General features: G+C 35.4%; 2 protein-coding genes across 2 annotated transcripts in view; both read left to right on the forward strand.

The window, feature by feature from the left end:
• The window catches only part of LOC100368971 (small ribosomal subunit protein mS22-like), a 333,717-nt gene that overhangs the window by 224,638 nt on the left and 90,865 nt on the right, over positions 1 to 18,214 (forward strand). The window lies entirely within an intron of this gene.
• Positions 6,027 to 16,528, forward strand: LOC146734029 (uncharacterized). Its single transcript, XM_085490774.1, has 10 exons — positions 6,027 to 6,071; positions 10,695 to 10,731; positions 10,839 to 11,453; positions 12,130 to 12,324; positions 12,531 to 12,804; positions 14,042 to 14,130; positions 14,354 to 14,651; positions 15,765 to 15,832; positions 16,039 to 16,100; positions 16,384 to 16,528. Exons 1-9 carry the CDS (start codon positions 6,027 to 6,029, stop codon positions 16,056 to 16,058), a joined length of 1,641 nt encoding a protein of 546 aa, XP_085346900.1. The 3' UTR covers positions 16,059 to 16,100; positions 16,384 to 16,528.

Below are 18,214 nucleotides of genomic sequence, written 5' to 3' on the forward strand. Positions count from 1 at the left end.
CTATTTACAGGAAAACAGAACCAACATGGCGCGGAAAACAAAAACGAGAAAGCAGAGCATGCGTAGAACATGGAAGGTACCAACGGAAGGAGCCACGACGCTATTGATTTAGCTTTACCCTATGATTGTTTGTCACAAACATTGGTTCTTGTTAGCTGTTGGCACATTCTTACAATGGGTTACGCTAATCTCGAGCATTGGGTAATATTCCGAGCATGTTCGGTAGCAATAGACGAAGTGCGCATGCACAAGATTTAAAATGACGTCTAGTTAGCATGTTGTTGTTTCCGGAGATATTAGCGAATTTTAGAAGATTGAAGAAGAACTAATGAAATATCGTGAATCTTTTTGTTTTTGTAATGGTGATGAGACGTAATCAATGATTGCCTGTGACAATAACGATTGCATTATTCAATGGTACCATCGTCAGTGCGTTTGACGCCCGACCACCGGGCATCGGCGAATACCATTAGAAAAGATAGTATCGAAAGAAGGGCATGCCTGGACACTTTCTCTGCGATAATATTTTTTAGGATTTTTTGTTGTAGACGCTCGAACTCTTGTTCTTGTTACAATTGCTAATAATGAAAACATGTGAAATCTGTGAAAAAAAAACGTTCATCTGTTGAATTTCCAGTTGTGAAATGCGTATTTTGACCTTTCACATCTAAACAAACCGAATGGGCATGTGTGATGATCGTAGTTTCATAATGCGCATAATATTTTATGGTCACGTTAAAAATCGGCGAGGTTATATCATATTCCGCTAACTCGTTACTTGTTTAAGCAATCGTAAACTATCATCGACATCAAAGATAAGCTAGACAATGTCCTTAACAGGAGTAACTTGGGTTGAAACAAAAGGAAATAAGCCAGTTAAGAGGCTTAAGTGGCTACTTAGTATCTTCCATGCGTAGAATAATGTAAAGCGAACACGAGAGAGCTTTAACACGATTCGTAAATACAATAAACACACTTAGTGGCGTAACCACTTATTGTCTTTAACCTTAACAATTTGACATAACCCATAATTTTTTTCTGCGATCAAATGTTGTTTTCACATCTTACTTGCATCCAACAAAGGTCTTCGCAAAATTTATTTAGTGTTCAGATCCAGATCAAATTGTATACAGATTTAACCCCATCAAACATGTGCGAATGTAACCATGCTGATCGGTCAGCTCTCAATTCAAACGACAGTAGTTCGTTAAATGAAATATAGATTCCCATTCAAATTTCGTTAACCTCTACCCTGTACCGTCATTAGCATATATCACTGTTCCTTCTGTTCTCTTATGGTCGGGGGCTAGCACCCATCATACACATCAACATATCAAAAACAAAATGGACCAGCTTATGTGTATCCGCCAATTGTATAAATCATACTATGAAGCCTTTGACACAGTTAAACTTAAGTTAGAAGCTTGTATGCGTGGACATACAACTGCTGCTAACACAATACTGAAGATAAGTCATATGGTATCCCCATTCATTACATCGCACACAAATTAGAACTATTTATGCCCATCAGTGTCAAAGAGTTAAAATATGATAATAGATATAATTTTTACCATAACAACCGTAATCAGAGGCATAATTTAAGGAAGTTTAAACACTTTTTATTTACTGAAACTTTTGTGGACACATTATTCACATTATATACGCATGGCTGTTGAAATCATTGAACTAAATTAAAGATGAGCAGATGAGTTACTGCATACAATTTAATTTTCATTTTAATTAGGTAAATTATAGTTTTTGCTGCTTTTCGGGATGGTTATCTAAAACCTTTGTTGTCTAACGAAAATAAAAATATAATAATGTAGCACTGTATGTTTGGCGTACTAAAGTAGCAAACTAGTTCTTATAATATAGTATTTCACATTTCACTGTTCGTATGAAGCTAATTCTACTTATGAAATTCAACTAATATGCTTGCAAGTTTAAAAGGTTGCTTAGTGGCCACATGAAAATAAGAATAACTGAATTGTAACTGCGAAAAAGAAATGCTGTTGCCTGTGAAAGGATGTAAATGAACCGATGACGACACACCCTTCCCAATATCGCTGACATAAGTTAATTATTATAAACCCTCACGGACAAGATTATTACACGCTCACTCACTGGAAAACTTAATACTAATACCCTAGGCGGTATAATCTTTACAGTTTTGTTGTTCGAAATGTTTTCAGTTCTGTTTAGCTGTTTAGAACACCCTGGCATATTATACATATGTTTATCTCCTAAATTTAGTTGTTTTCACTTTAAAGATTGTTTTATGAAATTAAAATTAATTAATTATTATAAACCCTTTAAATCCTCGACAAGATTATTACACGCTTACTCACTGGGACACTGGTATAATCTATATATCACAGGCTTTTCGATCGACTACATAAACATGAACGACGATATTTAGACAAGATTTGTTTAGCGATGCTAGCATGTTGGTACACGCCGTTTTTACCTTATAAAAATTAGAAGATGCAAATAATTCTCGATAATAATCTTTTCATGGCAGGTACAGGATGTTTATGAGTTTGTAGACTGGTTTTGATACGTTTCAGGGTTCAATAACGCAAAATTCCATAGTGCTAATTTTGTTTACATGTTTTGTTTACGTTGTATTTGCCTGTAATTTAAGGTCAAAGTAAAGTCATATAACGAGGTATCACTTTGCATGTAAATTTGTCGATTTTAATGATTATTCTAGAGGTATCATGATTTGTCTGACTCCCTCGGTCCAGGTGTGAAGGTTTTTTTTACCCACAATGCGGTTCAAGACAAAAGAACGCTAGCCGTTTCTAATTGTTGGTATGTTTTGCAAGTCAATTGGGTTGAACGTCTTTAGGGTTTCGAAATGCACAAAGCGTTCATTTGGAATTGGTGGTCTGATTTTAGTATTATTGACCATTAGGAGGAATACATTGATGGATCAGTTTGGTGGTTCCTATGAAATATTAGAAAGGGTTCATGAGGTAGATTTTATAATTAAGACTCATGATCGTTGAAAGTTTTACCACATAAATATGTTATAACTGTAATGCGGATGATTTTCAAGAAGTTAAGGTCGCACACAATTTACAATTAATTAACAATATAATTGAACCAAATGTGAGTCGTTGGACTTTACCCTGTATGTTACTAACTAAACGTGATAATTTAATGCAGTTACTGAATCTGATTTGTACATTATCCCGAGAACTGATGATTATATTGCTGGGATTGGGAATGCCAGATTTAAACATAATTGAACATGTGATTCGTTAAAATGGTACTGGCGTTTTCTTTCAATGGAACAGATTAAGGAAATGTTGGCTTGATAATACCTGATGCTTTGAATATTATATTTTGACATATTCAATGAACAATATAATTCGGGGGCTAAATTTCTGATCAAACGGCCCTTTCTCGCCCGTAGCTCTCCCGGCATTTCGCTCTTATTTAGCACCCATCTCGGCCTTGCTTTCCTATTTACAAACTAATCTCATCCTTTTCCAATAGTTCACCTCCTACCCCAGATCCCCTTCTTGCCTACAATCCCTCCAGGCACACCCTCTCACGTACAGTTCCATGTGGCACTTTATTTTCGTTTTCCTCCCCAATCGGCGTCTCCTCTTGCTCATGGTTTCTCCTACCCGCCCGACCAATAAATCATCCTTTCTCCTATAGCCCATCTCGTCCTTTTATTACCATACCAGTCCCATCCCAGTCTTCTGATCCAATCCTTATCTATCGTAATCGTTTAACACTTCACCCGACATTCTACTATTGCCTTATCCATGGATGTCTCATTTACTGCCCCTCTCGGCACCTTCTTGTTTACCAGTCCTCTCTCCCACTTTCTCATTTTAACCCAATTCAAAACCTTCCAGATTGCATCCCCTTGCATAAACCTCTTCTAGCTTACTGTTTCTCTCGTGTTCCCTTTCTCTCTTACAATCAAATCCCGGATACAATTCAGTGTATCACCCTACCTGACATCCTAGTCTCAACTACAGCTCCTGTCGGCCTCTTCTTCTCGATATCCCTATCTGAGGTTCCTTCTTTCCTACATGACCTAGTAGCGTTCCTTTATTTTAACTTACTATCTACCCGGCCTTCTTCCTCTTGCTGACCGCCATTTCCCGTCTCCCTCTCTCTCGTATGACCCAATACAACCTTCACCGATTGACTGAAGCCGCTCCAGGCCGCTTCATCCCACCTACAGCCCCTCTCAATTGTTCATTCAATTCAATATCCTCTTTTCTAACTGTTCAAACCACCCAGCCTACAGCCCATTCTGGCGTTTCTCGCTTATGACCAATTCCGAACATTCCCGATCGTGTACAAATTTTCAATTCAACGTTCGTGGCTTTAGGTTGAAAATTGCCCTCGTGTATTTGCAAAATTATTGGGAGTACCAAAAGCATGTCACAAGCCCATATGTGTTAACTATTTATCACTCTGAAATAACTAATATATGCCGCTAACAATACTATCGTCTTCAATCATCTCCAACGAAAGTGAACAAAAATTTTTTAAAAAAGACCCACTGGTACGTACACTTCTCCCTCACTTCGAAGAATGCTCTGTCATATCGTTTAATCATTGAGTTACTAAACATTTATCTTCACTTAAATAATGATTACAGTCTTGTTACAAATGTTTTTTTTAATTTTCCAATTTATATATATATTTATTTTGCCATTTAGGTCACACAAGCCTTGTACATATTGTATTGTTTTATTTTTTTCTCCCTTTTGTTTTGTCCTCTATTGACGCATATGGTTCACCATAATTGTAAAATATTAAAATATATTAAATAATTTAAGGAAGTTAAAACTTTAGTTACTGAAATTATTGTGTACCCATTAATCACATTATAGCTGCATGGCCATTGAAATCATTTGAACTAAATTAAAAACGAGTTACTGCATATAAGTTTCATTTTAATTCGGCAAATTATACTTTTTATAATGTAGTATTTTACATTTCACTGTTCGTATGAAGCTAATTCCTATGAGATTCTACTAATATGCTTGAAAGCTTAACATGTTGTTCAGTGGCCTTAAAGAAATAAGAATAACTGAGCTGTAACTGCGAAAAATAAATGCTGTTGCCTGTGAAAGGATGTAAATGAACCGATGACGACACACCCTTTCCAATATCGCTGACATAAGTTAATTACAAGTATTATATATAAACTTTCACTGACAAGATTATTACACGCTTACTCACTGGAAAATGTAATACTAGGTGGTATCATCTTTACAGTTTTGTTGTTGTAAATGTTTCCAGTTCTGTTTTCTATTTAGCTGTTTAGAACACGCTGGCCTATTATACATCTGTCATCTCCTAAATTTAGTTATTCTCAGTTTAAAGAATGTTTTATGAAAAACTACTGGTATCACATAAATTAATTATTATGAACCCTTTAAATCTCCAGTGACAAGGTTACTACACGCTTGCTCACTTGGACATTTAGGCGGTATAATCTATATAATTTATAATTTATAATCTATATAGTTATGTTGATCAAAATGTTTTCAGTCTTTCATGTACTGATATCAAGTTTCTAATTCTGCTTTTTTTCTGTTGAGAACTCGCCGTCACATTATACATCTGTTCATCTCCTAAATTTTGTTATTATTCTCAGTTTAAAGATTGTTGTATGATAAAATACTGGTATCACGATTGTATTCCCAGTGCTTTTATTGATGCTTCATTAAGTCACCAAACCCCGGATGGTGTGATTCATTGGCATTCAGCTGGATAATAACAAGAAATAAATTTCGGGAAAGAAAGAATTATTTAAATTAGAAAAAAATTGTATATTAATAGAAAACTATTCAAATAATTCATGACATCTGCTTAACATTTTAAACTATTTCAACATATCCACGTGTAAGCCTATGTTGGGGGGTGTTAATGTGACCCCTTAGCTCCTTATTTATTTGTTCAACACAACATTTAAATACGACTCCACATACATGTTATCATCTCGTATTGCTCTGACGCAATCTTTGGATCCACATCGTAGAAAAATGGTCGGAGTTTGGTTTTTCCTCGCAGCAGTCCTCCAGGCACAGGTTAGTGAATTACTGTTATTGTAGTTGAATATCTAACACTAATTTGGAAATACATTTTCTACATATGTTAATTATGTACATATACTTATGTTAATTAGCTAATATTAATACTATTATTATACCAATATTAATAATATTAACAAACGATAGTATGTTAAAAACGGGACTTGGAGCACCTTTTTGCATCTCTATTTTGATGAAGCACCAGTTTTCCTGCTTTATGAAAAAAAAAACACCACCAAGACGCCCGCAAATGTAATTCTTCTCATCCCGCCCATCCTCTTCCATCCATATTTTATACTGTCAACAATCTAGAATACGTTTCTCATTATTATATATATTGAGCTCCGTTCTTTAACATGATTGGATCGTAACGATTGGCGTGCATAGTCCAAATTTACAATAAAACTAGACACACACTATTGCCGGTAATTTGTACTAATTATTAAATGTAATTCTACAGTCATAGATGATAATTATTAGAACATGTTAATTATCGACATTATAATACTTATAAATAACATTGAAGTTGATCAATATAGTGATTGCCATTATTACAAAAAATAATATTGTATTGTTACAATAATTTAATTGTCAGAGCTGTAAAAATGTATTATTCAGTTAGAGGAAGTTATAGTTGATATAGGAATAGTAGCATATATTATTTAATTTTTCGAAGCTGTTAACATCCGATGTAGGAATGACACCAAATTAGCACCCTGTATTATTTAGTCTCCGGGAGCTGTCATTACTCAATATAGGAATGGCACCAAAATGTATAAAATAGTTGTTGGAAGCTGTTAATATACGATATAGAATTGGTACCAAAATAGTAGCATGTACACATAGTTGTCGGGAGTTAAGGTTCGATATCGGAATGATACCAACATAGCATTATGTAATCAATATCAGATTCAATTCACAATGTGGTAATGTCAAATTACGGGGAATAATTTGATATTGAATAGTGAAGTTGTACCTTTCCAAAAATCTCCTCCACAAGATGGCTCAGCATGAGGGATTTTGTCCTCCTGTTTTGTGATATCTTCTAGAGCAGTGATGTAACAAGGAATGGCATTTTCTATTCTTTATTTCGTGTCCTCCCAATATCCAATATGTTTATACAGAGCTGTGCATTCCACGGGAACCACACTCATTCTACTTTCAAAGCGTCCGTGAACAGTATTATGACCGGTGTTCATGTATCAATCTGTGATCTTTGTCGAATGGTGGTTAAATTCATCTACTACTCATCTTGAATTTACAAGGTGATTGTTCCGGTGAAGTACTCCACTATCACCTTGAAGTACTTCATTAGGACTACGTGTATGTGACAATGCCCTCACAGTTTAGAATCAGTTTACCAACAGCCAATCATATTGCTTCTTTCTTCAACGCGCTTGGCCAAACTATCAAAATCTTCGAGGTGGAGCTAAGTCACGAGACGCTCCACGTTGCTATTTAAGACGCGCACCACTACACCATGTATTTCTATGGGCTCTGCACGAGATGCTGTGAAACACCGGTCGAAAAGCTGGTGAAATTATCTAAAATCAAAAAAACAGCACAAACTTAAACAACCTAAACAAATCCTAAACAACCAAATTTAAATATGTTGCATATGTAGGGGTAATCTTGTTACACTGTTCAGCGGGGGTGCCAACAACCATCACAAAATACCGTTTTCTGAAAATGTATTGTCCTTTGTTGTCGGGTGTGTTTAAACCGAAGAACGAAAAACAAGAACGAAGACAGAATATTCATACTGTTTAATCATAACAGTTTAATACATTTACATGCAGTCATCGTTCATACTGTTTAATCATAACATATATATTCTTCGTTCTTCGTTCTTCGGTTTAAAGTCGCCCTTTGTTTTCACCATGATGATGATGAAAATATCTGACCCGAGTATAAATGTCGCTGCACACAGTGATAGCTGTGTTGGCTTGGATGTCGAGGCGCTTTCTGGCAGTCATTGTAACATAGCTTTCTATTGGTCGGAAAACTTTCTATCGCGCAACCCCGTGACATACACGGTTATGAATAGAATTACCGCACGTTGTTGTAGAGAGAAGAATGTCCGAACGGAACAATACCGTGCAGGCGGACGATGTCCACCACTGGGCTGGATGTGCTAACATCTGGACATATTCTTGAGGGCTGCTATGGAAACAAGACCTTTCATAGTTGAAATAATTTCCACAAAGCTCATCAGTTGTCTGAGCTGCACATATATTACTATAGGATATTACTATAGCAAAACCACCAAAAAATGAAAATGGAGGATATTGTCACTCCAAACCAAATTACTAGGGCAAAAATAGACTCACGCCATCCACTAAATAATTTTGCGAAATTTACAGCAAGAACACAATAGCTTCACCACTATCGTCAGTTCTCGTTAAATGATACACACTACAATAATAAAAATATGTCACAGAACAGTATGTTCAATAATATATAACAATGTCATACCGGTTCACAACGTTCTGTACAATTCCAAAAATTCGCTGACCAGGAGGCAAGTATAAATCACACAGTCCAATGCTGAATGTCAACAGAGCTGCTCCGATGCTGGTTCGGCAGTCGCTTAGGTCTCTTCACGGCACTGGGATAATGTAAACTTTCTATGACATCTCGTCCGTGGGATGCAACACTCTGAACTTTACCAGATTTTCGATCGATGCATCAACGTTACATATACAACTTAGCAAGTATCTGTACAGCAAAAACAAAGATCAAATCAACTATCACTCCTGGTCATTTCTGTCCACCGCCTCGTTTTTAGGAAAAAAAAGAATCCAACCTCGTTCGCACATATAAAATCTAATGAATACCCTCATATGAGCTCAAGTAAATGAGTAACTTAACTTTTGGATTACGGAGAATTGTGCTAGTAATATTATTTATTCGCTTTCGTTACATGTATGATGTTGCAGAAGCTGGGTGGAAGAGCAATATCCTGACATTGTTGTTTACGTGTACTTTTCTGTTCATTTCTGCTAATACTAACTTTCTGCATATATTTTTCATGATTTTCAAAAAGTACACTACAAAGCTTTGGTTTTTAAAATGAATGCACATTTTAGTTGGAAAAACAAACGTATATGTAAATGAGTCATTTGTTATGCCATTTTATGTCAATGTATTCACGGGCATATACCAGGAATACGATACGCGGCCTCTACTTTGTCATAACATTGAAACATAAATTTTATTGAATCGAATTAACTTGAGAATCAGTTTCTTTTATTTTCTTTTTCTGTTCTTTTTGCTTTGTTACTATGGACATATTTTATTTCGTGATTGTTGTGACATTTTACTGTAGACTTCAATTGAAATACGAATTTTACACTAGATACAATTTTGCTGATGATCTAAAAACTGAGGCTGTGTCGTTGTTTAAATTGCTCTCTGGTTTAGTACAAACTAAATTAAATTACATTTTTCTCTTGTGATAAGTTTACATTACATAGATATTTATGCATATTTTATATTATTTATACATTTTTTGCTCACAGATTTAACATGCGGGGTATTCAGAAAGAATTTTGGTAAAGAAGAGTTAAAAAAATAAATTCTCTGATACAAAATTTCAGGAAAAAACGAATTCGATGCTTAATTTCATTTTGTTGTGATGATTTATTTTATTTCTCATTGTATTTTATATATCAATATAATTATCACTCTACCTCAATAGGTTATATTGTACCGTAATTCTGTGGTATTCGACAGTTTGTTATCATATCTTATTATGTAATTTGGGACGATTATGCAATATTTTCAAGATGGCGGAAAAGACTCCCATTAATTGTCACAGGCTTGTTGAAGCGGGAGGGTCGTCACCTGCGCACGCGCGGGAATTGAGTCCCAAGGACGATAATAACACACGCTAAAAACGCAAACACTTGTTTGTAAACAGGTCTCATACCACTAATTAACCAATGGCTGCTCGTAGCCCGATTAAATGCCTAGAAAGAACCAATAAATTTTTTTAAATTTGTTTTTTCTCAGGTGCTCCCTGTTTGAGGGCGTAATCACCTGGGTCAAAGATGAGACCAACATGTGGTCTTTTGTTTACTACTTAGCGACTGTGTACCTGTGGGTTTATTCTGTGTGTATTTGGATGTTCTAATCTTGGTGTTTTTCCAGTGATTTCTCTAGGTGCAATCCAAATACAGTAGGTGTGTCTTGTTTACCTGAGATTGGTAAGAGTTTGAGCTGGCCAACATGTTAGTTTTTTCATATGGTTGTTTACTGGCATGTTGATTTCCCATTTTCGAGTCATGTTTTCAACTTTCTTCATCATTTTCATATAGCAATCTCGTCATATGTTAACATTGTCGTCTATGGAAATTCAATTAGTGGTATGAGTCCAACAATGACACGCTATGGCCATATGACGCATGAGCAGGTGGCGACTCCCCCGTTTTTAGTTCTTAGCTTGATACAGCGAACGATTGAATCGGGAAGATATAATATAAAAGAACAGTTAATGCGAGAATGGTCGCATTTATATACTGCCGCTATACTGTCGTTGCGCGAAATGTGTGATATATACATGTATAATAACCTCACTCTAATATTAATTATATTTTCTTGTTCATACTTTTCTAATAGGCAAATATTGGTGGTCGACCTTCAAGAAATTATAATGGTGAATATGAATTATTCATTACAATTAAGTAAATGCATCGTTATTATAGTTAAAGGTAGCGATGCGTGACAGTTGATGAACAAACACACATTATATTCATATTTCAGGGCCTGCGTTGCTTGGTACTGGTGAAGATAAGAAGTTGTACTCCAAAAGTTATTCGGATAGACAGTGGGACGGTCCTATTGGAAGTTCTTGCTGTATGATGAGAATTGCAGTCATGCAAGATGGTAGCTTACTTGGAGTCGGTGAAGACAATCAACTATATACTAAGACGTCTATTCATGCTGGCAAGTGGAAGGTCGTTGAGAACAGTTGCTGCATTCAGGATGTGACAGTGCAACAGGACGGTTCAATCATCGCCGTATCCTCCGCCGTCAGTCGGAAACTGATGACTCGACCCGATCTGACCAGTGAATGGACAACCAGCCGTAAATTCAACGATGCTATCCGCATCGATGTACTACCAGATGGCACTATGTTAGGTGTCACTTCATCTGGAGGACTAAAGCGACGGGTGGGCGGATTTGATGGTACATGGAAATACCAAAAAAGTTTTGGTATGAAAGCAGACGACATTTCAATTCAACCTGATGGAACCGTACTAGGTATTGAAAAAGGCGGGTGCGGTGTTCACGTCCTCGACTTAGAAACTGGTAAATGGGGCGAAGAATTACTTGAATCTGAATGTGTAACGGCCATTGCGTCACCTGGCAATTTGAGTGAGTATATAACACGGGGTCTCATATAATTTTATTGTACAACAAAATATGCGTTAGCGGGAATTAGTTTTTGCATTTTTGTTTTTCTACGAGCGGTTTTAGTATAATAGCTGCTGAATCTACAAATTATTTAGCAAATTATGTATTCATGCATGCAAATTGTTATTCATTATCTGCATTCTTTAAGATGTGATACACAAATACTCTTGTTGCGATTAGAAGTGATTTCTCCAAATTTTGGAGTTGTGCGGGCTGGTGTATTGAATGTCTGTACATGCGCAGCGAAGTGCTGAACATTGTTTTATTCGAACCATTTGCACTGAAACAAGTAAACGTCGAATTGTTTCCACGTAAATTCGAGCCAATATCGCAAAAATGTTGTTTACATACATTATTGTAGTGTTTCAGAATTTATAATCTAACTCTTTCCCTGCAAGGGGGGAAATGTACCAGGCAGGAAGTACATTTTTAGTTTGTGTCTAGTGTGAATTCTTATTTATTATTTAATATCTCGATTCTTAATGAGCAATGTGACAATGGTTGAATTATATGTTAATCAAATAATCTTCCTGTTACTGTCACTTAAGGGTATGGAACAAAATAATTACTAAATGTGATGGTAGCAACATGTTTGTCGAATCTACTGTTATTAACCGGCAATTTTTCTATTCTGAAGTATTCCCTGAACCCACAGTCGCACCAACAGAGGCGCCAACAGAGGCGCCAACAGAGGCACCAACCGAGGCACCAACCGAGGCACCAACAGAGGCACCAACCGAGGCACCAACAGAGGCACCAACAGAGGCACCAACCGAGGCACCAACAGAGGCACCAACAGAGGCACCAACCGAGGCACCGCCGCCACCTTCAAGTACGTAATCATTAGAATAGAAGAGTACAGCAACCAGCAGTGTTAGACACCCGTTTAATGCGCCTAACTTTAGGCTATAAATCCTACCTTTCAGTATGAGCCATTATCAGTTTATACTCTATAACATGTACATTATAATTACAATTCAGACATCTAGTGACATATGCTACTATATTACTCAACAATATTCACTGATTTATTCGTAGAATCCAAGATTTTTACTGACAAAGTGCTGTTTAAGGATTCATTCGCGGAATGTTATAAAAGAGGTATGATGCTTGCTGTTCCAACTGATGAGAGTGCATATAATGACATAGTTAATGCAATCAAAGCAATGGGGGAGCTGGATACAGAATATATCTTCATTGGCATAAAGTACATCGACGACGACATTAAAACAATTTATGGAAGTCGTGACTTCTACCGAGCATTTGCACCTAACGAGCCCAATGGTCATGGGGACAATTGTGTCGTCATTTCGTAAGTGATTCTTTGTTATTGTCGTCACATGTGGATATAAATCGTTTAGAAGTATAGAGAGTATACAATTATAATACATTTTTAAGTATAATGGTGACACAAACTGGATATCAATTATTGTTTCTCAATTAAGTGTCAATCAGAAAATCTTATTAATTTTAAGTTGTAGCATAACGGAATTTACCCGCCGTGTGTGCGCGTTCTGGATTTGATATTCAAATTCCAGGGATAAAATGCACCTTGGCGCGTGACAAAATCGACAACAATTTTAATTATATTTTAACGAACTAGCGGTAATACCGATCATATACTATTTCTACACATAATATACATAACACAGATATAACAAAGATATTTGTATTATAAATTCTAAAATATACTCCTTTATTTGGAATGGGCATGACAGAATATCACGCAACACCATAATAGGCCAAGGGGGATTGGGTATGTTGGATATATGTGCAATGCAAAAAGCCATTAAAGTAATGTGGGTCAAACATTATCTCTCTGATACTTTGAAGCTTGTGGGGGACACCACATTAATAGTCTGTTTATTGGGCTTACCTTGGCTGGACATTCATTTATTCTCTGCCTTTTAATATGCAACAAACTGCAACAAACGACAATCTCAATGGAAATTAGGCCACAATATTATTTATACAAATGAAAAGTTATTCCATTTGAGTTCAGCATTAGTAAGTTCGAATGTATGCACTTTCTGTTATGACACTCCGTTTCTCTACATTAATTCATCTATTTGCTGAGTGTTAACCGGTCCAGGTTTTATGGAGATCTATGTAAATATATGGAGTAAGGCCTTAAGACTTAAAAAATAAGTTAACAAGCAAACAAATTATTTTGGGAGATAGAAACTTGTCCATTCTACTCAATCACATTATACTTATTACAGCATTTACAACAGCATACTTATAAAAATCATGCCAAACATAGCTATAGCAGAGGTGAAATACAATAAAAAAAGTATGAATCACTACTTTCAACCAGAAAGGGCGCAACAAGAATTGGAATAATGTTCTAGTGTAACAGTACAGGCACTGACCTTTGTTTTGCAATTGATCAATAAGATTGTAACTTATCGAATTGGTGTGTACTACTATATAATTTGGCAATCTCCACAATGTTAATGAATGCTTTGAGGGTATGCTGGAAATGGGATACCTGCCATATTCAATCACTGTGAAGTTGTTCATTATTGTATTCTGTTTCTCACCCAAAGGGTTAAAGATGACTACAAGTACGTCGACATTGACTGTGGGAATAAAGCTTGGGAAGGGCCAGAGGCTATGTATGTATGCGAACCACTAGGTAAATCATTTATATATTAACCTAATTTAACTTTTTTAGTTTTAGAAACATCTCCATTTACCTCCGCTTATTTAAGTCTTGTAATTATTAAAATACCAGGAAAACAGCTCGTCATGATTATTATCGAATGTTGCTCCGTTTTCTTAACTTAAAATAGATGATCCACTCTCATAAGATTTTATATGTGGTGATTTGATTTTGTAAAATGGTATCTATATTTCAGATCCTTACTATGCTGCAGAGATAGTCAAATACAAATTCTTCGACTCAAGGACGCCTCGTGACAAAGCAATTACAAAATGTAAAAAGCGAGGCATGGTACTTGCTAGAGACCACAGTGAACAGACCCATGGTGCCATTCTAATCAAGATATGGATAACTTCGTCATTTTGGGAGAACTATCACATTGATGCAGTAAAAGGAGGTCCTACCGGTGTGATATCAAGTACTGGGCAAGCTCAGAATTTTAAACCATTCGCAAAGGGTGAAGTTGATGGACAAGGTAACTGTTTCTATCTACGGTAGGTACAGTTATGTTATCTTGTGTGTCACTAAATACATTCTATATTGTTCACTATTTCAAATAATCATTAGGCCCGGCCCGTTTTGTTATTTATGTTCCACTTATGTTCCATTTACTGTACTGTACTGATAATCTAAGCATATATTAATATGGGGTTATTACTAAGATACCTCAAGTATGCACGAAGACAATACAGCGGCAGTATCGACCGACGCGCAGATGTCTACATACATCTATAAACGTTTTAGTAGATTTTCTCTATAAATTGTGATAGATGATAAATTGGGAAGCTATTTCCAGTGGCTTTCCTGTAATTGCTCTATAGACTTTACAGAAACAAGAACACACAACTAATGATACATGCACAAGAATAGATTCTAATGTATTGGCCGTAATTGTAATTAAGTACAATAGGCACCAAGTTGAAGATCAGAAAACATTATGTAATGTTAAATGCGTAAAATGGGTTTAAGCACAAGCATGTGAACAATTCAAGTTGGATAGTCATGTGATCAATAAAATATTTTCAAAGCAATCACATACATTGCAGTGGCTCATAGATACTGCGAACTACATTTTAGATCGTGATTTCAGTTGGGAACTTAGTAACCCATATGATACTGATGGCTATCAGATTGCCTTAGAGAATTGACAAGACATTGTCACACACAAAAAAAAAAACTCTAATGAAACTCACTAATGTTGTATAACAGGTATCAAAGATATTGAGGTATTATTTATTTGCTATAAATATAGAGTGAAAATATATTTTGAAATATCCAGCGCTGAAAATGACCAAATGGTTTCATTGATCAAAGTTAGGAAATAAATTATTTTTAATTCATTAGCAAACTAAACACATTTTGAAGTATCTATTTATCAATCAAATTATTTATATGAAGTTACATTCAACTTAGAAAGTGTTTTTTATGCAAATCCAAAGAACGTCTACATTAATTTTGTGATACAATACAAACACATGAATGAATGATTGTATAACTATATTTAAAGAGCAGAACTGCAAATACTATTGAAATCTAATAAAATATTGTATCAGCTTTTTCAAATGGGTGTTCTTGATTGACAATTGTACATTCTATTTGTTTTAAAGGAGAACTAAGGAACATCAGTGGGGCGATCATAAGTGCATCAGGGCATATGGATTCATATGCTACGATAGTGAGTTTGTCTTATCATAACATATATCAATGATTTTATATTAGAAAATTACAAACGAAAGCGTGTTTCAGTACTAGAAATACATTTCCAATTATGAACTTTACCACCTTGTGCAGAACGCTTATTGGAACAGACACACTCAGTGGTAAAGGATACAATTGAAAACACTATACGGAGATAACTGATTTATCTTTTTCTTTGATAAGGATACGCTACATCGGACTAACGAATACATTGAGAATACATATGACAGAAATATGCCAAAAAGGTGAGAAAACTATGGTATAATTTTGTATACTTTATAATATCTAAATGATGGCCTTTCAAGTGTCCATCTTGAAAATGTTTGGATCGCCCATCACAGTTTTCTTGTTGGTTGTGAAAATATATTTGAAGCAGCTCTAATATGGCATTGGATGTAACAGTCTCAGCTAGACTTTACTTTAGAATTTACTCCTCCCTACAAATATCATTCTTTTTTTACATTGTTAGTTCAACTTGTCTAATTCTACATATATCTCATATCTCATAATTCTTATTCATATTTATAGATATTTATTCTATCGAACAGCGAGAACCCAACCAAAGAACCTATTTCGTAAATGAACTAAATGAAGCATGATACCACATCTCGAAGGAAACGACGCATTGCATGAATCGAAATGAATAAATAAATAATAATGTAATAATCATAAAGCTGTGTAAGTTATTCTATTGTCAGTACTTTCACGGGAAATTTTGAAAATATGTCATCCTCACATTTTGGGCCGCATACATCATAAGACGAAGGTAATATCAAAGAAAGAGTGGTATGATTTCTACAAAGCTTATGTTTTTGTTGTGTTCGTAGTTAGACAACACATACAACCGTGTCTCTTTCCAAAGTTATAGCAAAATCCCGAATCCAATAAATGTTTGGAAATCGCTTTGATACAGCTACTGTCTGGAGCTCAGTGTCATTGAAAGGCAGTTATTCCGTGATAAAAGAAACATTTGTGGATCGTGTTATATTGTTTTAGTGCAATTTGTCGATCGATCGATCGAACATCGGTTTGTCTTGTGAACACGTATGTAATGATTACAGAACGCCATAGCCGGACAAAACATTTGTGGAATGTGGAAGTAAGTATCCGTCATGTGGAACATTGCTGTAACATAGATATCGTACAGAAACATCACATGGCTGTAATTTACATAGCATAGTGCGGTAATATAAAAAATATCACATGGCTGTAATTCATATAGGATAGTGTGGAGATATCAAACACATCACATGGCTGTAATTTATATAGCATAGTGTGGAGATATCAAACACATCACATGGCTGTAATTTATATAGCATAGTGTGGAGATATCAAACACATCACATGGCTGTAATTTATATAGCATACTGTGGAGATATAAAACACATCACATGACTAATTTATATAGTATAGTGCAGGATAACAAAAGTATCACATTACAGTAATTTATATAGCATAATGCAGAGATATAACACATCACATTACTGTAATTTATATAGCATAGTGTGGAGATACCAAACACATCACATGACTGTAATTTACATAGCATAGTGCGGAGATATCAAACGCATCACATGGCTGTAATTTACATAGCATAGTGCGGAGATATCAAACACATCACATTACTGTAATTTCTATAGCATAGTGCGGAATAGTGCGGAGATATCAAAAGCATCACATTACTATAATTTCTATAGCATAGAGCGGAGATATAAAACACATCACATGACTGTAATTTATATAGCATAGTGCGGAGATATCATACGCATCACATGGCTGTAATTTACATAGCATAGTGCGGAGATATCAAACACATCACATGGCTGTAATTTATATAGCATAGTGTGGAGATATCAAACACATCACATGGCTGTAATTTATATAGCATAGTGTGGAGATATCAAACACATCACATGGCTGTAATTTATATAGCATACTGTGGAGATATAAAACACATCACATGACGTAATTTACATAGCATAGTGCGGAGATATAAAACACATCACATGACTAATTTATATAGTATAGTGCAGGATAACAAAAGTATCACATTACAGTAATTTATATAGCATAATGCAGAGATATAACACATCACATTACTGTAATTTATATAGCATAGTGTGGAGATACCAAACACATCACATGACTGTAATTTACATAGCATAGTGCGGAGATATCAAACGCATCACATGGCTGTAATTTACATAGCATAGTGCGGAGATATCAAACACATCACATTACTGTAATTTATATAGCATAGTGCGGAATAGTGCGGAGATATCAAAAGCATCACATTACTATAATTTCTATAGCATAGAGCGGAGATATAAAACACATCACATGACTGTAATTTATATAG

The sequence above is a fragment of the Saccoglossus kowalevskii genome, chromosome 15 (assembly GCF_978046115.1).
Source record: "Saccoglossus kowalevskii chromosome 15, keSacKowa6.1, whole genome shotgun sequence".
NCBI classification, from domain to species: domain Eukaryota; kingdom Metazoa; phylum Hemichordata; class Enteropneusta; family Harrimaniidae; genus Saccoglossus; species Saccoglossus kowalevskii.